Source organism: Equus asinus, chromosome 17 (genome assembly GCF_041296235.1).
Source record: "Equus asinus isolate D_3611 breed Donkey chromosome 17, EquAss-T2T_v2, whole genome shotgun sequence".
NCBI classification, from domain to species: domain Eukaryota; kingdom Metazoa; phylum Chordata; class Mammalia; order Perissodactyla; family Equidae; genus Equus; species Equus asinus.
This window is the reverse complement of record NC_091806.1, coordinates 46,946,942-46,966,817: the sequence shown is the minus strand read 5'-3', so window position 1 is coordinate 46,966,817 and position 19,876 is coordinate 46,946,942. Positions and strand designations below refer to the sequence as shown.

General features: G+C 58.3%; 1 protein-coding gene across 11 annotated transcripts in view; it reads right to left on the bottom strand.

The window, feature by feature from the left end:
- The window catches only part of ANO1 (anoctamin 1), a 165,992-nt gene that overhangs the window by 24,916 nt on the left and 121,200 nt on the right, over positions 1-19,876 (bottom strand). For 5 of the 11 annotated variants that reach the window (XR_011495216.1, XM_044762091.2, XM_044762090.2 and 2 more), the window contains 6 exons: positions 17,023-17,183; positions 6,442-6,524; positions 4,481-4,492; positions 3,803-3,874; positions 1,405-1,482; positions 335-409 (listed from right to left, as the gene is read on the bottom strand). Coding sequence is in view for 10 of the 11 variants with exons in the window: in XM_044762091.2 (XP_044618026.2) it covers positions 335-409; positions 1,405-1,482; positions 3,803-3,874; positions 4,481-4,492; positions 6,442-6,524; positions 17,023-17,183 (481 nt within the window). In the remaining variant the exon portion in view is untranslated. The remainder of the gene's footprint in view (positions 1-334; positions 410-1,404; positions 1,483-3,802; positions 3,875-4,480; positions 4,493-6,441; positions 6,525-17,022; positions 17,184-19,876) is intronic. The other 6 variants (XM_070488352.1, XM_070488354.1, XM_070488348.1 and 3 more) reach the window with 3 other exon arrangements.

The window sequence follows — 19,876 nt, the reverse complement described above, 5'->3', positions numbered from 1 at the left end:
AGTTTTGTTTTAAATAAGATGTGTGAAATCCCAGGTTTGAATGACCAGTTACTCCAACGTGTCACTCTCAGAACGAGAGACGCGTATCAGAGACTGTGTGCAATCATCTCGTGACCTCCGGGCGTGCGGATCCCCCGGGGGTCACTGTGGAACCCGGGTCCCTGCCCACCTTAGGGGCAGCGGAGAGAGCTCCCCCAACCCCCGCCGCCCCACCACGCCCTGGGGTCACAGCAAAGCCAGGTCGATGGCTGACCCCGCTCTAGGTGAGCTCCGCACAGCTCCCTGTGGGTGGGGGTCCCCTGATCTCCTCCCCCCTTAGCCTTCCGGAACTTACCATGAAGACAATGGAAACCAGGTTGGTGAAGTAGGCTGGGAAGCGGTCCCTCCAGGTGAGCTTCACCTTGTCTGTCTGCAACGCCAAACAGTGCAGGGTCACCCGGGGGAACCATCACGGTGCAGAGGAGTCTGCGTGTGCGTGCACTCACGTGTGTGTGCGTGTGCCCGTGGGTGTTTGCGTGAACAACTTGGACAACAGAAATACTCAGAAACATCTTTACAAAAATGCCTGCAGGTGATGGAGGATGCAAACATGGAGCTCAAAGAAGCGTCTGGGGCCTCATCACCCGGGAGATGATGTTATGCAATGACAGAAACGCTTGCACAACGTGCTTCCTCTGTGCACGGGGCGTAGAGCGCCAAACGGCCCTTCTCTCGATCAGACTCTTGGACCCAGGTCCGGAAGAAGCCTGGATCTGGAAGCCATTTGTGTGTCTGAAAGTCTCCCTTCTAAGGCCAGAAGATCTGAGATGTTGTGCCCTTCGCCACCCAGACCATAATAGTTATTTTCCTTCGCAGAGCAAGTTGAAACACGCAACTAGCGTGACAAGTGAGAACGCCATCGGCCGCGTAGCAACGGTGCGCCGTGGTGACAGGCGGCCCGGAGGCTCCCTGGCTCGGGGATGGGTTGGTCTGGAGGAACCTAAGTAGGAGCTTGTTGCTCACCTGGGATGTTTCGAGAACGGGGGTGGATTTTAAATGGGAAAATGCATGTATTAGGTTAAAGAACGCAGACGAGGGCATGACGCCAGAGGCCACTCATTCCAGGGGCGGGTGGCATGCGTGTTAACAAGAAGACCAAGGAGGACAGGTGGCAGGCAGTTGTGACAAGCTCCAAGTAAGGACAGAGCCCCTCCCACCCCCCCACGAACCCACCCTAGCCATGCAGTGACATCTCAACACACGTCACAGCTCGCTGGGCGCGGAAAGGAAGGCGGAGAAACACGGATGTGAATGTTAAAAAACAAAAAAACAAAAACACAACAGAATCGGTCGAGGAAAACACAACGGACTTTGGTCATCTGCAAACAGTCAAGACTCGCGTGGCCCCGAAGGAGAGAAAAGTACCAATTTCACCCCCGCCATGGCAGTCTTAACCCTCTGCTTCCATTTGTTTGTTGACTCCTCCGGAATATGCCGGCGCTTCTGAGGGCGGGTGGAGGGAACAAGAGAGCACCATGGGGTGACGCTTCCAGGCGCTGGCAGCCCGCGGCGCCCAGGTCGCGTCGCCCCCTTGGCGGCAGGCTCGCCCCGAGGCGTGCTGACTGCCGAGGCTGACTCAGGTGCTGGGCATTTTCCACCAGTAAGAGGTGGCAGAGACCCACATTCTCAAAGAAAGACTGTGACAGAGGTCACGGAAACAGACAAGGGTTTTGAGACATAGACTCCAGCACGGGAGCTCGGGGGTCTGGAAGGCCCATCGCACAAGCCGGGTGCAGTAATCGACATGGTGCATCTACGCAAAGGCACGATTATTCTGAGCATTTTATGCCAACGGGAGGGAAGTCGCACCCAGAACTGTTGAGTTTAATGTACCAATTCAGGGGCGGATCTTTTCTTTTTTTTTTCCCCTGAATGAATTTGGTGCCATAGCCGGGGGAAAAAAATGAAAACCAAAAGGTAGCTGCTGGGAGCCAGTGAGATGGAGGAGAAAATAAAGGGTGTACCCGCCAGAAGCGTACAGGGCCTGCGGTGACCCTCAGAGCCCGGCAGAAATTAACCTGGACCTTTGCACGTGGTCAAAGGCCTTGGGTGAGAGCCTGGGAGATGCTCCCGGCACAGCAGCCCCAATCCACTGTCGCGGCGGGATTTAGTCCCTTGACTTAAAGGGACCTGGCATGTGCCACAAAGCTTTTTTTTTTTTCTCCTTAGGAGAGAATGAAACACCCATCCCTGCTCAGGCTGAGGATGCGGCACCGAACACGGTCTCGGTGACCCCCAGTGGAGGCCTGCAGGGCTTTGGAGGCAGTGGCGTCCCTGCCTCTCCCTTTGGGAGGAGGAAACGAGCCCAGAGGGGCTAATGGAGCTGGTCAGGGACCCAGCGTGGCTGCTCAGAAGGCAGCCCACACTGGAACATGCGCATGTTCCGATTTGTTCCATTGAAGAGGCGGTCTCCTTATTTGGGGCGAGAACTCACACTTCCGTGGTTACTTTCTCTGCACTGAGTCCCGCGCAGGCTCTGAGGGGGTGCTGAGGGAGGCGTACCCCTTTTCAGCTGCAGTGGGGACTAAGCTGGATTTTTTGCCGTGTGATGGGAGCTGGGGCCCGAGAGGGGGCTTCTGGGGCACCCACTTTACCCCACGGGTAGGATTTTGGCAATTGCAACCCCCGGCTACTTTGAACCAGCAAACCCTGTCCATGTGACACAACGACAAGGAAAGACAGACCCAGGGGTTTGTCCCGATCAGTCCCAGAGGCTGGGCGTGCCAATGGGACAGCGAACGCTGGGAACTGGGAAGAGCAGCCTTCAGCTGTTCCCCATGCCTTCATGGCCTGGAGCAAACCTCCCCAGCCGCAGGTAGAGGCTGACGAGGGCTGGGGGGCGTGGGGAGGGAGCTCCGTGCTTATCATGTGAAAAAACCTCCTTAAAAAATAGCCAAGCATCTTTAGAGGTCTGTGAGAATTCAGGCTGCAAGTGTAAGACCCCCAACTCGAATGAGAGGTTTGGGGAGAAAGAAGGGCATTTATGATCAAAAGATCATGGCCTTAAGAGCATCACAAAACCATCTCTCTCACTCTCGTAGTCTGTGAGTGAAACAAGGCATTGGCCGTTTGCTCAGGCGCCCTGCTGGGGCAAACCCTTCCATTTCCTCATTCAACACAGAACACAAGGGGTGGCCACCAGGAACATCCAGCGTACCGCAAAAGAGCTGCCAAGCGACCTGGTTCTCGATGTTGAAATGTTGGCTGAAGTTTGAGATCACCCTTAGGATAGATTAAGAAGGCAGATCTACAGCCGGTGTGACAAATTACGGCCTGTGGCCAAATCCGGCCCCCTGCTTGTTTTTATAAATAAAGTTTTATCGGAACACAGCCAGGCCCATTTGTTTACCTGTTGTCTACGGCTGCTTTCATGCTATAGTGGCAGAATTGAGTAGTTGTGACAGAGGCCTGCAGAGTCTAAAACACTATCTGACTCCTGTCTGGGTGCCAGCCCCGAGTCTACAATGTTTGCTGACCCCTTGGTTTATACTCTTGATGAACATACAGTGTTTGCTAACCCCCTGGTCTATACTGTTGATGAACGTACAGTGTTTGCTGACCCCCATGGTCTATACTGTTGATGAATGTACAGTGTTTGCTGACCCCTTGGTCTATACTGTTGATGAATGTACAGTGTTTGCTGACCCCTTGGTCTATACTGTTGATGAATGTACAGTGTTCGCTGACCCCCTGGTCTATACTGTTGATGAACATACAGCGCTTTTTTACTGCTGGGAAAGCCAACTGGCAGCGGCCACCGTACCTCTTTGCTTTTGGATTCTTTCCTAAGCGACTTCTCCAAAACTCTGGCTTCATATTCGGCCCTGGGATGGTCCTGCGAAAGAAACCATGTCAACATGGAGCCTTGTTAATTGCGAGTTGCAGATTGCCCCACACGAGCACACATGGCAAATTCAGTCCATAGACGCGCCTTGAGCGCCCTTCGGGGCCAGTTCCTGGCTGGCTGTCTGTGCCATTTCTAATTTAGAATTCCCCGTGCGCAGTCCGCCCAGGACTGTCCCCTTGTTGGGGACCCCAGCCCATTGGGAAGGCCACAGACTCTGGCTCTGTGTCCTGGAGGCAGGAGAGTCTATGCCAGGCTGCGGCTTGACCTGTGGCCCGCTTTCTCCTTGTGAACAGCCAGCCGTGAACGGGCCCCCGAGAACATCCTATCAGGAGCCGTGGGGGTCAGAAGAGACAGCAGTAAGTGACAGCAAGCGCAGGCACCCTGGGGCGCCAGGCCTCGGGGCAGCCCAGAGCAGATCAGCGAAGGGCGCTGGAAGGGAAGACAGGGGTTAAGAGAGACCGGAGACCGGGGGAAGCAGAGACCCCGCCCGCCGTGGAACCGTGCCATAGAGACAGACGGATCAGGTGCGAGAAGGCCCCTCTCCCGGGGAGACAGGCTGTGGGAAGATAGAGGAGCGACAAAAAAATTCCAAACCTTGACGGCCTCCTTCGGGGAACCAGAAACGGAAAAACAAAAACAGAAAGATTTCATTACTCGTGCTGCTTTTTAAGAAATAAGCCACGTCCTCTAAAGATAATTTTCTCAAGAACCGGGAGGAAGGCGGATGGGCGCCGGTGGCCGAGGACGACTCGGGCAGCTGGGACCAGCTAAGGGCCACTGCCGCCTGAGGGTGACGGCAAGCTGCGTGTTTCGGGAATTCCCGAGGGAGCGCCGGGCTGACACTTCTTCACTCAGGGAGGGACACACAGGCCAGATGCCCGACACACGCTCCCTTCTGCTCCGACAGCCAAGGCCTGCGGTTCAGACTCTGCCTGGGGTGATTAACTCCCCAACGGGGCCCAGGCCGCCATGCGGGGCTCACTTTGCGGGACTCACTCATGCCCCCGGCGCCCGGTGCCCAACGGCTCTGATCGCCATCCCCGAATCAGGCGCCCGAGCGATCCGAGTGAAGAGCTCATGGGACGGGTCCCCCAGGGGCTGAACAAGGGGACAGCCTGGCTCCTTCCCAGCCCCAACTGTCCCCCAACCACGGGGATGACCTGAAACGGACATTCTAAATCTTCTAAAATAATGAGACGGTGACTCTTTTTTTGTTCTATTTGCATCTTGAAACGGGAGCCAGGAAAGAATCTGCCCAGGCAGACGGCTGACCCGGACCCCACCACGGGGACAGGGTGCCTGGCTTCACCCCTAAAGAGCTGCGTGTCAAGGACAGGGTGCACAGGTCTCGGTCTGGCCCCTGGCTAGCCCGATGACGGGTTATGGGGATCTTACTGGGTTCTGCTCTAAGGGCTTTATATCTATTGACCCACTGAGATCCCCTCAAACCCTATCGAATGAGGACTATGCCTCAGTCCCTACTTGAGAGGTGAGGACCCGGACGCACAGAGACCTTAAGCGACTTGCCCCAGGTCACACAGCAAGGGTGGTGCCGAATCAGGGTGGAACCCCACGGCCTGGCCCCAGAGGCCCCACCGTGCCTCTCCCAGCAGACTCTAGTCCCCTTGTCTATCGACAATATTGTCAGCACAGAGCCCGCACATCAGCTTCTCTGACCGCACGACACACTTGGCTGAAGAGGGACCGACCGACCCAGCCTTGGGAGCGAGCATGTCGTGTGGGAAATACAATAGGAATATTTAAAAAGAGTGACGGAAGCGATTTCCACAGGACAAGGAAAATGCATGAGAGGTTTCTCCTTTTAAAAAAAAGGTGCACGGTGGTTTATAAAATTACGTAGCAGTCGTGGGCCACATCTTACACCTCCGCTCTGTGCCGCGGCTATTTGTGGGGACCGATTTTCCTTCTCATTCACGCTCACCCCACGGGGAATTCTGGCTGGAGCTGGCAATTTGGAACAGGGCTGTGGCAAGGCTTCCCCTGGGGGACCCCGGGCAGAGGGGTTCACCCCCAGCCCAGCAGCCCTTCGATCCCGAATGCCCCCCTCTCTTTGGAACACGGAGATGCCCAGCATCTGGTCCTCGCTCTCCTGGGAAAGCATCTGCTCCCGCTTCTCAGCCACGCCTCACCACAGGCGGGAAGCGGGCTCTGACGAGCACAGGTTTGGCACCAGGACAAAGGCTCAGAGCCGCGTTTGGGACTTGTCCTCATTGGCGGCGGCAGTCCTCTCCCCAGACCCACCGGGCCTCCCCCAGACACGATGAGGTCAGTGTGGTGAGCCCTGGCATGTGGCCCTGACCGCGCTGGTGGGTGGCGCGTCTGTGTGAGCATCGAGATCAGAAACACTCCAGCAGACATCCGACGGTCGCCCAGGCAACCGCGGGTGATTCAAACACCAGAGAGAGGAGCTGGGAAGCAGACAAGGGAGCTGCCTGGCCCGGGCTTCACGACCTCCCGCTTCCACGTGAGTCGCCAGAAGGTATCGGGGCGGACACAGGGGAAGGCATGGGGGACCCGCCACCAAACCCACTCACCTCCTCCTCCTCGAAGCCGGTGAGGTCCCAGCGGTAATTCAGCCGCATCTGTTTCCGCTTCCAGTGTTCCATGAAGGTGGCGGCTGCAGGCAGGGAGGAAAACCAGACAGTCAGGGGCGCCCCCGAAACATCCGATGACATAAAAGCATCCTCCTCTTCTGCACCACTTGGTGAGCGAGGGTGACGGCGTGCTGGACCACGAACGTCACATGAACTGACCCGGTCAGTTCTCCGGCCGGTCCTGTGAGGCAGGGGATTGCTTTCCCATTGTACAGATGGAGAAACTGAGGCACGGGGAAATGAAGGCCCGGCCGAGTTTACTCAGCCAGCCAGAGAGGGGCCAGGCAGGCTGCTCCCAGAGCCTGGGCTTTTAACTGCCCTGTTTGACCAATATTGGGGACCCCAGGTCACAGGTGGGGGTCCTGAGGTTGGAAAGGGTGAGGGGTGGGCCAAGGCCACGCACCCAAGCTTCCAATCCACGCAGGCGGTCTGACTGCTGAGCTGCACTCCTAGCCACTACATCTTGCTCCACAATCTTAACAGACTGAACATAGTTCAAACGCCCCCTCCTCCGGGAAGCCTCGGATCATCCCCCGCAGTGTCAGAAAGGAACCAGCTCCTTCAGGGATCTCTCCTGCTCCGGGCGTCCACACTGCCCTTCCATTAGGATCCCTGTCCCGTGTGGAGTGGCCCCTCTGAGGTGAGGCACAGGGGTAGGGCCTCGTTCATCTGGATTCCCGGCATACATCAGTGGCCGGCACAGACAGGGCTCAGGAGTGCTCACTGAATGAATGGACGGTTTCTGTGAGCACCAGTGGCGGAGCTATTTATCAGTAATGCTCCCCCCAACAGAGGCCGATCGGCAGAGGCTGAGGGTGGGCAGCAGGTGACTCAGAGCTCAGGATGCTTGAGCTGTTCTGTACCAGGCGCTGTTGGAAAAACCATCACGTGAAGTATCAATCTGAGTTAAACCTCACAGTAATCCTAGGAGGGAGGTGCCATTCCTTCCTCCGTTTTTCCGGAGGAGGAAACTGAGGCTCAGAGCAATTAAATGGCTTGTCTGATTAAGTGGTGGCATCAAGATGGAAATAAAATGAGATGAGTAACCGTGACACTTTAGTGCAAATTCACCAATGTGGTCCTTCGCTGGGGAAGAATGCAGCTTTGGCATCGGCAAGAAGTGGGTCTGAAGCTACTCATCTCCCAGCTCAGAGAGCTTTAGTCTACACAGAATGTGCCCCCTCCCCATTAAAGTGAGGAGAGAACAGGGTCGCTGAGTTTGCCTGTATTTGTACATAATTTGGTACACTTTAAGTTTTAGCTACTGTCCCAGTCAAGCCCAGCCAGGAGACAGGAACCTCTCCAGGTCTTTCCAAGTGGGGTAATTTAATCCTGGAAATTGGCCACATGGGTGATGAAAGAGCTCAGAAGACAAGGAAGGGATGGTGAGACCACCCAGAGATTAGCAATGGCAGGCAGCTGTTGCCAGTCCAGGGGTGAAGGGACAACGGGACGTGGTGTTACAAGGGCCAGAAATTGGGGCTGCCCAAAAGAAGCTGGGATCGTGGATGGAGGGATTTCTGGTGGGGGTCAGAGCCACGCAGGAGACAAAGCCTCTACCAGGGATGCCCCAGGAAGCAGAGGGAGATGGGGAGAAATACCCCGGCTTCTCCCCATCCTCTGCCTTCTGATCTCCCATCAGGGCTTCCCATTGGCTGAACCGAACAGGAAATGGGAGAGCAAAGGAGCCTGGGAAATGTAGTTCCCTGTGCTACAGATTGGTACTCAGCAGACACACACTGAGCAGCATCACAGTGGCAAGGACTCCAGGGGGGGCCGGGCACCTGCCGCCAGGAAGCCTGTGGTCTGGGCGGGCCCACCTGCGGCCGCACCACGTCCCGAGAAGGAAGACGTGAGGATGCTTTCTCCCGCCTCTTTTGACCTGTCCTTCATCCACTGCGGCGGCAGAGGTCGGGGCTGTCTGACCTCTTCCGTCCTGGCAGGTGCCTGGCTCCCTCCCTGTGATCTGACGGCTGTCCCTCTCCGTCCTCCTCTGCCCGCCCACGGCAGCGCCTCCCTCTAGACCTCGGGCCGAGGGGGAGCAGACACGTGCGGGAGGGCCGGCTCCACGCACAGCCCGGGACTCGGGTTGTTTCCCTCCCCTGTCCTGGCCGCCCCCATGTCCTCCCCATTCCCAGGCTCGCCCATGCCCGCCTCCAGCTCCTGCAGCTCCTCCTCCCTCCCCCCCCCAGCCTGCAGCGTGAGAACACGTCATTTTTACCGACGACGCCCCAGGGCGCACGCTCTGTGCTAGAATGGACCGACGTCAGCTAACCCAATCCTCGCAACGACGCTACGCAGGACGGATGATCTCTGTTCACAGATTGACAGGCAAGAACGGAGCCTCAGACCGTCAAACGCTACGGCCAGGCACGACTCAGATTAACAGCAGGAGTGGAATCAGAACCTCGCTCTGTTGCACCCCAGCGTCTATTCTGAACCACCACACTTGACTGACCTCTGTAGAGATAGTGATATTCTTTATGGCAATAATAATCACAGTCAGAATAAGCGTGTGATTATTAGAGAAAAACTTGTACTGCCATTTTATGGATGAGGAAAGGGAGGCACAGAGAGGTTAAGTAATCTGCCCAAGGTCACACAGCTACGCAGCTGGTATTTGAACCCAAGCATTCTTGCTTAGAATTTGTACTGTTAAATGTCTTAAAATAGATACAAGGGGCTTCTCCCAGAGGCATCTGCGGGCTGACTAGGACTAAGACTGGAGCCTGGTGGCCAGGAAAGGAGACGTTATATTGACAAGGCTTGTCTGGTTTGGTTATGTTTAAGAGATAAAGACATTTTATATAAAATTATGAATTTCCCACTTCTCCTTTAGAAATCAGAAGCATTGGCACCAGAAGCCTGTAGCTGAGGGGCGGCCATCCCTTTGTCAAAGCTTAGGCATACCTTCTCCACTTGGCCACAGACCCCACCATGCCCTATTGCCTGGACTCTGTGGCACTGAGTTTGCCATGCCTGCTTTGGAGCAAAAGGGTAGGGTTGTCGAGTTCAGGCCTGACCAGCAGGAGGGGAGATGTGAAGGCTCGTGCTGAGCCCAGGGGGCAGTCCTGAGGTCTCAGCTCAAAGCTGGGCATCATGAGCAACATGAAAAGCCACCTTCCACTGGCCTGGGCAAAGGCAGGAAGAAAACCGAGCGTCCGTCCCTCACAGCTGTGCTCCTGCAGCCCTCCCACCCTACACCAACCATGCGGACTGCAGAGGGGACTGCGGGGTTCCTGTCCCTTCCCTTTGAGGTTCCCAGTAACGGTTCTCCTTGCCAACGTGCCGACTACACCCCACCGGCGTTACGCGACGTCCAGCGGGGGTCAGGCGCTGGGGTGCTGCCGTTGCACGCCCGACCTCCTCTCATCCTGCCCTCGATCCCGCAAAGCTGGGATAACGCGTTCCATCTTGCAGATGGGTAAACAGAGGCTCCGAGGGGTCAGGGGCTGGGTAATAAATGGTCGAAACCTGAACCTAGGACTTCTGACGCCAAGATCGGCCGGGGTCAGGGGTGGTGGCTTCCCAGCCACATGAGGACAAGCCGTGTGCCGAACCTGGTCAGGGTACAAAAGAAATGAGGAAATGGCCTTGACCTCAGCAGCTACACAGGGGGCCAAACAGACCAGACCATGTCCCCAAGATCCGGGGCCCAGAGGGCGGCACAGCACAAAACACGGACAGTGAAGCGGGACGCTGGGCCAGGGCGGAAGCAGGTGGCTGGGCTCTAAGCCCGCTTTCTTCAAACATTTGTTTTGATGACACAAGGCTAGACAAACACATTCTTGCAGAGGAGCCCAGAGGCGGCAGACGAGGGCAGGACCCTGGATCCGCCCTGGACGGCATCCAGGTGTGAGCCCGGGCACGTGCCCCCCGACCCCGCTGCCAGCCTCAGTCTCCACGCCTGCACAGTGGGCTTGACAGCAGCGCCGGCCGCGGGGGCCCCGTGAGTGGTCCACAGCCGAGCTCAGGGCAGGATGCGCCCGCCGGGAAGGCGCGACAGAGGAGCCTTCTCACGACCTGGCTCACACAGAAGGGTCTCCCCAGAATAAAAGGCCGCACGTGGCATGGTTCCGTTTCTACCACATATCCAGAATATTCACAGGTATATCCAAGGAGACAGAAAGCAGACTGGGGGCTGCCAGGGGCTGGGCGGGCAGGGAGAATGGTGCTGTCTGCTTAATGCATATGGGGTCTCCTTTTGGGGTGATGACAATGTTTTGGAACTAGATAGTGGTGATGGTGATGCAAGACGGTGAAGGCGCTAAATGCCACTGAATGGTGCACTTAAAATGGTTAATTTTGGGGGCAGCCTGGTGGTGTAGTGGTTAAGTGTGCACATTCCCCTTTGACGGCCCGGGGTTCGCCAGTTCGGATCCCAGGTGCGGACATGGCACCACTTCTCAAGCCATGCTGTGGCAGGCGTCCCACATATAAAGTAGAGGAAGATGGGCATGGATGTTAGCTCAGGGCCGGTCTTCCTCAGCAAAAAAGAGGAAAATTGGCAGCAGATGCTAGCTCAGGGCTAGTCTTCCTCAAAAAAAAAAAAAAAAGGTTAATTTTATGTAACGTGAATTTCACCTCAATTAAAAAAAAAGTGAAATCACAAGACAATGGGTAGGGACGCATTGTGTTCACCTGCCGTGTGCAGAGAAAATGACGGGAAGGACACCAGCGTGGTTCCGTCGGGGTGGGGGCGACCTGTCCATTTTCCTCCAGGGTTTCTCAGTCTGGGCCCGGGATCCACTGTATTGGAATCCCCCAGGGAACCTGCTAGAACACAGATTCCTGGGCAGCACGGAATCGGCATCTAAACAAGCTCCATGGGCCGCCCTTCGGCACTCCGGCGTCTAGAAGCACCGACCTCTCCCTGGTCTGCTCTTCCTTCCTTCCAGCCACCCCTCTCTCCACCAGACTAGCGGCTGTCCAGCCTCCCACGCCTTAGTCTTGGCTCTCCGCCCAGGCAGCGCCCACGCCGCCTCCCGCGGGCCCCGCCTTGACCTGTCCACATTGTCTTCACGCCTGGGCCCAACACCAATCTCCCTCGTTCTGGACGCCTCCCGGGTTGGACGCTGAACCCCCTTTCTGAGCTCTCTCCCCCCGGAAATTCTGTCACTGCAGCGAGGGCGTGATCCTGGACGCTCCATAAGACGCTCTTGCTTCCGCCTTCCAAGTGTCTCCTGTGCCAGCGGGGGCATCGCGGCCTCTCAGACCTGTGCTCAGAGGCCCAGCTCTGATGATGCTGGGGCACTTCTGCGGCTGCGCGGAGCATGGCCCCGTCTCCCTGGTGAGGTCCACGCTCTCTGTGGGACGGGGTCTTGTCTCCTACACCTCTGCTACGGGCCCTAGGGGGCAGCCAGGGCTCAACCACTCACACTTGTCAGAGCAGGGGCTGCGTCTTCCTTAAAATTTGACCCCCTGAGAGTAGAGACCGGCTTCACGAATCTCGGGCTCCCAACACAGTCAAATGGTTGCTCAACACACTCTCCATTTTCCCAAAGTGGAGATGGGAGCTGCGTCTCCTTAGGAGCTGCAGGAACAGAAGAAGAATGCTACTCTTGTCTCTCAGCACATAATGGAGATGGAGTTCAGGCATAGCAGCCTCCAGCCATTCCCTTTCTCGCCAACTTGCCTGGCACCCTCCTTCTTTGTCCTCCGAACAAGTATTAGTTCATGAACCCACCACTGGCCTTTTAATTCCAGCAGAGAATCATAGTTTACCTCTCTCTATATCCCGCCTAGCTCAGGGTGACCTGGCAACTCCATTCAAAGTCTCGGGCACGGCCCCCTGGGATGGGGTTTTCATCACACCGCTGCCATTTCATTGAAGCTGGGACCAGCTTTCACCAGCTTTTTGCAGCCGGGCTCAAATCAAAGCCTTTGTTCTGCACGGAACTGACAAGCAGTTAGAGCCCCATTATATTAGGCCATCATTTCAGAAAATTGATCCCGGGGCGAACAGCTAAATGCGGCTTCAAGTTGCTTCATGTGACACCCTATTTGAGGCTTTGAAAAGTTCTAAGTCCCAGGCAGCAGCGAGCCGACATCTCTAGGACCAGAGTGTCAGCCCCTGGACAAGCAGGACCCCATGGTGGAGTGGAAGCAAAATTAAGGCCTGGCAGTCACAGGCTTGGGGTCCCTCTCTGTCATTGTGTGAGCAGAAATGTCAACAGCTGGAGCACAGAGGAAGAAAGGACACAGCCGGGGGGCGGGGCGGGGGGGGGAGAAACACGAGAGGGAAAATGATCCCTTAGAGGGTAATGAGCAAATAATTGAATAAGAGATTAAAAAACCAACAATGGCAGGTCTCTGCTAATTATGCCTGACAGCAGTGTGAAAGGGCCCAGGGACGGGGCACTGGTGCCCTCCCTCCCTCCCTCCCCCTGCAGGCAGGGGCTGCCGCCAACACTCCTGCTCGGCCCAGCGGGCACCTTCCTGCCGCTCCTGTCAGGACTGATAATAAGCTCCTTTTTCCTAAAGTAAGCGCATCACAGGAGTGGTTTGGCTTTTTTGTTATTTTTTCCCCCAAATGGGAGTGTGTGGACTGAAGTCGCACTTGACGGACGGGCACATTTGCTGTCCCCCACGGTGCAGGTGGTGCTGGAGGGGGATGGGGGGGGCGTCGGAAACACAGATTCGCCCCTTTCCCTGAGTCACGGGGGGGAGACGGAGCGGTCTGGTTTTCTCCCAGGGAAGGGGCCACTGTAGGGACTGGCCAACCCCTCTGAGGGTGTGAAGTGGCCCTGCTTTGCACACAGTGGGTGCTCACGCTTTGCACACAGTAGGTACTCACGGAAGAGGTGTGAAACTGGCATCTGGCTTCCCAGAACAGGGTGCACTGGATTTAAGGAATCTAACCCAATCCGGTGGGTCGGGCTGGCTGAGCAGCAAGCCCGCCTGTGTGTCCCTCCCTCCTGGCTCTTGGTAAGTCTCTGCTCCCTGAGCAGAGCTCGGAATGGAGGATGTCTGGATGGAGAGGCCAGACCAGGGCACCAGCTTGGACACTGGGGGCCGGCGGGCCAGGCCATGGATCTGTCATGTCTGTTACGAATCCGAGAGCTGTGTGATGTTGGGCCAGTCCTGAAGCTCTCTGTGCTGCAGTGTCCTCGTGGGAGAGTAACAGCAGAGCCTCCCTCTGGGCTGCTGTGGGGACCCGAGATAATCCGTGCCCAGCTCCCAGCCAGGGCCCCGCACAGTCAGTCCTCAGGGCGCGGTCTGAAGGGGAAAGGGGCGTATCTGTCTGGGGCCCAATGGGGCAGCTGTCGGGGCGAGAGAATGAATTTGGGGTAATCCGGTCGGTCAGGAGCAAGCACGTCGGCCACAGCAGGTCAGTCACACAGGCAGAGGGAGCAGATGCCATCAGTCAGGGATGTGTGGGTGCGGACCTGGAATGCGGGGTCCAAGCCTTGCCTCTGCCTCTCAGCAGCTGGTATCAGTTTGGGAAAGTGGCCTCTATTTGTTCATCTGCTAAATGGGGCAATAAAACAATTTACCTCCTACGGTCCCCGGGGGAATTAATGAGTCACTGCATGTCAGATGCTGAGAGCAGGGCCTGGCCTGCAGCATTCTTTCCAGAAGGAGACGAGGTGACGTAAATGACGGGGGCCCCAAGCACAAGGTGAGAGGTTGGATCTGAGCTCTGATCTCCTGGGGTCCAGGCTGTTTTCACATTTTCAAAAAGCAGGTGCTTGCTGAGCCCACGTAACACCTAGTGCGACGTGACAACCAGCACCAGGCAGAGCCCTAGGAACGTCACAAGTGGTGACTCATTCAGTGTCCCCAAGGACCCTCTGAGGTGGGTTGTATTACTATCTCCATCTTACAAATGGGAACCTGAGGCCCAGAGAGGAGAAGCAACTTGCCTGAGGTCACACAGCTGGTCGGTGACAGAGCTGGGAGTTGAACCTGAGGCTGGGCGGGGAATGGGCATTGCTAACTGCCTGATGGTGTCTAACCATCTGGGACACAGCCAGCCCAGCTGACTTACTGAACTGGACGAAACCGTCAGGCCGGCGGTCTGTGCGAGCCGAGCCCCACTGTGGGAGCGGCCGGTTGAATCTTCCCAGCTCGGGGCAGGGGAACCAGGAGGCTGGACGCCCAGCCAGGAGTGTTCCAGCCTCAGCTCGGGCCTCCCTGGGCCCAGATCAGAGAGGGCAGGGAGGGAGAGAGGAGATGACCAGCGCTGAGGTCTTGTGGTGGGCCGGGGAGGCTGGGAATGAGGAGGAGAGGCGGGTGTGGGGGCTCAAGGGGATGGTTCCCAAGGGACGCAGGGTCCAGAGAGGCAGAGGTGGGCAGTGGAAGGAAAACAGGCTCAGAGAGACGTGGGCTCGGTTCCCGGCCCTGCCAGTGGAGCCCCCACTTTCCTCATCTGTGAAATGGGGACAAAGCCCCAGCCGTGGGGATGCAGTGGGATGAAGGATGAGGAGCATCCGGCCCAATGTCGGGCACATTCACACCAGCTTAGTGAGTGATGGCTACTGATCCTAAACTTACAGCAAGATTGGTGCCCAAATTAACAACCAGAGCTAGACGGGGGCCCTGGGAATCTTCTCACAAGCCACCTTGGACCATGCAGCGACATTGCTTCCCCATGCTATGCAGCAGCCCTCCAACCTCAGCTTGAATGCCTCCTGGCACGGGGCGCTCACCACCTCCCTGGCAGGCCCAGCCCAGTGCTGCACAGCACCCACGTTGGAAACCTCTCCCTTATCGGAGCTGCCGGCCTACCTCTCATTCTCGGCCTCGTTAGGAAAACGAAACGCCTCTGCCCACGGAGAGACGTGAGCGTGTCTAGCGCGAGACCATGCTTCTTTCTGCACGTGTCCATCCCCAGCTCGGCCCAGAACTCCCGGAACACAAGACCGCCCATCGCCTGCTCTGCCCAGACCTAGAACGGCGGGGTCTAGCACAGCCCGTGGCCGACCATCTGCCACGCGTCTGTCTTTGCTGAGATACGGGCGCCCACGCCAGGTCACGGGTACCCATGACGTCTGCCAGGAAACCCCTGTCCTGGCTCTCCTCGGGGTTCCCGCCTGTGAAACGTGGGCTGTGGGCTCTGGCTGAGGTTTCACACCTTTTCAGCAGATGGACGCCCATCTTCCCCCATCAACCAGGCACAGATGCCCCAACTGTAAAGTCGGTAAAGGGACGGACGTCAGCTTCAACCGGGGTCGGGACTGGGCGGGGGGCAAGCGAGGCGTGTGCGGTTCCACGACACTCTCAAGGTCCGGCAAATGTGGACCAGCCCCCAACAGTGAGCACCAACGACCACGCCGTGTCCGGGCCCCTCCCTCGCCTCACCTCATCCCAGCTTAACCCTTACGTCCGACGAGGAGCCCAGCAGAGGCCTGGAGGACCCAGTTGGAGAACCACAGGGAGACCATCGGTTTTTAAACTTTTAGGCCCAGACCCTTTGCTCGGGCAAGTGGGACAGACAGGCCCAGAGCCACTGCCATGTGGGAAGCAGGGCGGGGCCGAATCCCCAGCAGGAGCAAGGGTGGCCTGCGTCCACTCCAGGGCTCACCGCACGAGAAGGAGCTCGGAGGGGAAGGCGGAGCGTGCAGAGCTGGGGGCTGCCCTTCAGCGGGGGCCACACGGGGCTCCAGGAGGCACCAGCAACCGCCCTCTCTGTCTCTACACTGGGTCCCTCTGCCACAGTTGCCCAGCAACCCCTGCTCCACGTCTCCAGAACTCATCTCAGGGCTCACGCCTCCTCCAGGAAGCCCCTCTTGACTTCTCTCCCCCAGGGGTCCTGACCCGTGGCTCCTGTGCCCTCCGTGTGCCCAGCTCCATCTTCTACCACATGGGAGCCCCGGAGGCAAAGGCTGCCCGGGAGACGGCTCAGCACAGGAATCCCCTATTGGCCAATCCAGAAAGGCCTGCAGAAGTGCATCCGGCCACCACTTCCCAACCTCCCAAGCCTCCCGAGCCTGAGTCGGGGCCAGGTGGGACCCGCGTCAGGGAAGCATCCTGGAGGAGGAGCCGCCTGCCTGGGGTGGCAGTGGAGCCCAGCGGTGAAGGGCCCAGACTCTGGAACCTGACATTCAACCCTCGCCTTGGCACCTCAGGAGCTGAGTGACCCCAGGCAACTCACATGCACTCTCTGGGCCTCGGCTTCCTTCCCGTAAAATGGGCCTTCGGAAGCCGTGAGCATCTACTGAGAGACCCGGGACGGCCCAGGTCCGCCGTCCCAGCCCCATCAGGGAAGAACGCAGAGCCCAAGGCCCTTTCTGAGCTACAAACCCCAATCCCAGGACGGAGGTCCCGTTTGGGGGAGCAGGGCCCCCTCCTAGGCATTTCCTGAGGGGCTCGTGGCTGGGTCAGGACACTTCCTCTGCGTCTGCGACAGCACAGGCCCTCGTGGCCTGCAGACAGAAGGGAGGGCACTTCCACTGCCGTCCTTCCCACGTCACTTCTGGCAAACGCCGCCGGCGGACAACGTCAGGAAGGGAGGAAATGCAGGACCCACTCACAGTCGCCTCTGCCCCAAAGACACAGGGCGGCGGGCGCTCAGCTTACCCCACAGGGCCATGAAGACCGAGAAGAAGACGGTGGCCGGGTTGTCGAAAAGGTGGCTGGCCCGGGCCGTGGCGCACGCCGAGCTCATCTTCCAGTAGCTGCAGGTCTTGTCGCACAGCGGGCACATGGTGATGTTGTGTCTCTGGTCACACATCTCCATGCTGGAAGAGAGGGGACAGCCTGAGTCCCCAGGAACCGGACACCTCCCGGGAGCCACGCTGGGGTGGGAGAAAGTGCTGGGGGTGGCGAGGCCCTTGGTCCCCACCATGGTGGACACCAGTAAGGCACGCCAGCCAGCTTCAGCCAGTGCCCGTGTCCCTCCCATCCACCTGGCTTCTGAGACGAGTGACAGGTGCTGTCACTCAGGGCCTGTGCTCAGAAGGGCCCACGCTGGGTTTCACGGTCTGCTGTCACCGCCTTAAAATTCTTAATGATTTTTGCACAAGGGTCCCATGTCTTCATTTTGCACGGGGCCTGCGACTTCTGTAGCCGGCTCTGGTGTGGACCCGTCCAGACTTGTGTGTGGCCAGAGAGGGGCACGGGAGTGCTCACCTGTGGGGGGACCCCGCCTGGACTGGAGCCACCTCTCGGACAAGCCGAGCGTCCCCAGCCAGTCTCCCGCTAATAACCGGGCCCCGTCAAGGCCTGTGCTAATGGTGCACACCGTCCAGGCCTTTCAATTATAAGGCCTCGGACACTGAAAGAGGAACAGGGTGAAGCCACAAGGACGCCAGGCCCGTCCTGTGCGCCAGGCACTGCGTGGGTCTCGATCCACCCTGGCCAGGGCGCGTGGGGCAGTCGGCCCTGGGCGCGTCACTGGGAGCTCTGGACGCATAAGAAGGCAGAGAAACTGCACTCCCGAATCTCTGGGGGAGGCTGGGTTGGAAGGAACGTGTCCACAAGCTGCCTGGGGTGGGGGAGCCCTACCACACGGGGCTCGCTCGGGGAGCAAGGGGCCCCCGGCCAGGATGGTGGGTGCTGCTCAGCACAGGCCTTTGTTCTGGTGAACAGACACGAAGGCTGGGGCCAGAGCTTAACCTTTGTGGACGGACGCAGAGGCGCCTGACACCCAGTGGCCTTCCCCCAGGCCTCGGCCCTCCCCTGCTGATACCGAAAAATGCCTGGACTTCAAGGCCCTCGGTTGTGTGAGCAGGAGTCTGCACCAAGCCTGGCGAGTGAGCCCAGAGAGGGGAGGTCACTTGCTCAGGGCCACACAGCAGAGGGGAGATTGAGCCCTGGTCTCTGTCCTGCAAAGCTCGTGCCATGCAAGCTCTCATCTACTGTTCAGAGGCCACAGGAGGGCTCCCTGTGGAGGTCGGGCGCCTGGGCCCGGGCCCCGCTCGGCTGTTCCTGCCTGCCACGCCCCTTCAGGCTCAGACTCGGTTTTTTCTTCTGGAAGATGAGGTGAGGGGCCAGAATAAGGCCCTTCCAGCTCTGGCCTGCACTGAACTTTCTAACTTGTACAAGACGCTGAGCTATAAACAGACGTCAGGCAGGAGTGGCCATCCCCAGGGGCTCCACGGTGCCCGGGAGGAGCCGAGGCGGGTAGGCGGTTTCTGTTTCTGATTTCTGGATGCACACGCACGTGGGCACAGAATCTCGCTGGCCCACACAGTCAGTGTTCGATAAACTTCAGCCGAGAGGCTGCGAGGGCCCCCTTTGGCCCACACGGTGGGCCGTCCAGCTCAGATCTCTTCCTTCAGTTCCACCACCAGACGTTTACTAAAATCTGTGCAGGCGCCACACGTGCCAGGCGCTGTGCCGGGCCCGGGAGGTGGGAAGATGAATCGTGGCTGAGGTGGCTGCCCCAGAGCATCTGGGGAAGTGTGTGTGTGTGCATTTGTGTGCATGTGTGGGGGGGAAGGCGCACACAGGCCAGCGTAGGCCAGCCCTGCATTTGAATCTCAGCTCTCCCACCTGTGATCCGTGTGGCCTTGGGCAGGTTACTTGAACCCCTGGGCCTCAGTTTCCCCATCTGTAGAACGGGGATGCTGAGAATGAGGGGCACCCGTGCTACCGGGTTGTTGGGAGGATTAAACAGGAGAATGCACGTGGAGCCTTTGGCACAGCGCTGGCACACTTAAGCCACACTCCTGTCCGCCATTGTCATTATTATGATGGGAATAACTGAGTCCTGGCGGCTGCACTGCTTTTAAAAGGAGACGTAGGAGCCGCCTGGAGGCGTCTATCTCTTGCCCTCCCTGAGCCTCCTCTCTTCTGAGGGCCTCTCCTTGGTGGGGCAGAAGGGGCCAGGACATCCCACTCGGGCATGACACAAGCCCCTCTCAGGGAACCACCGACAGGGGTCCCCCATTGTCAGCAAGCCACCTGGGGCCACAGTGCCTGCCTGGCCCGGGGTGGCGGCTGGGAGCCCTGAGGGTGGGCAGGGCCAGGGCTGTGCATCTCCGCCTGCCTGGGAGCCCCACGGCCACCCCAGCCCTACTCCCTGCCAGCGAGCAACGCTGGCCAGACGAACAGTTGCCTTGTGCCGGTTTGAAAGCCTCCTCCTTGTCCTGCCGCAGTTTCAGCCAAAATAAAGACAAGGAACAGGAAACCTGTTCTTAGGAGCCGAGGGGAGGGGCAGGGTGGCACCGGGCAGGGGCCGGGGGACATCGGACTCCAAGGGGAACACACGCCTCCCGCTTCCTCCAATGCACCAAGCGGCAGAGGCCGAGGTCAGACGGGCCTCCGGAGTCCCCAGTAAATGCGGTTTGCATCTCTGGACGCTGGCCTGGCCTAGGGAGCCAGCGCCCTTGACGGGGCGTCCACGCCTGCCCGGGCAGCGCCGCCTGGCCGAGGCCCGTTCCGCTTCCCCTCGGCGGGGAGGGAGGGAGGAAGGAAGATGGAGAAGCCC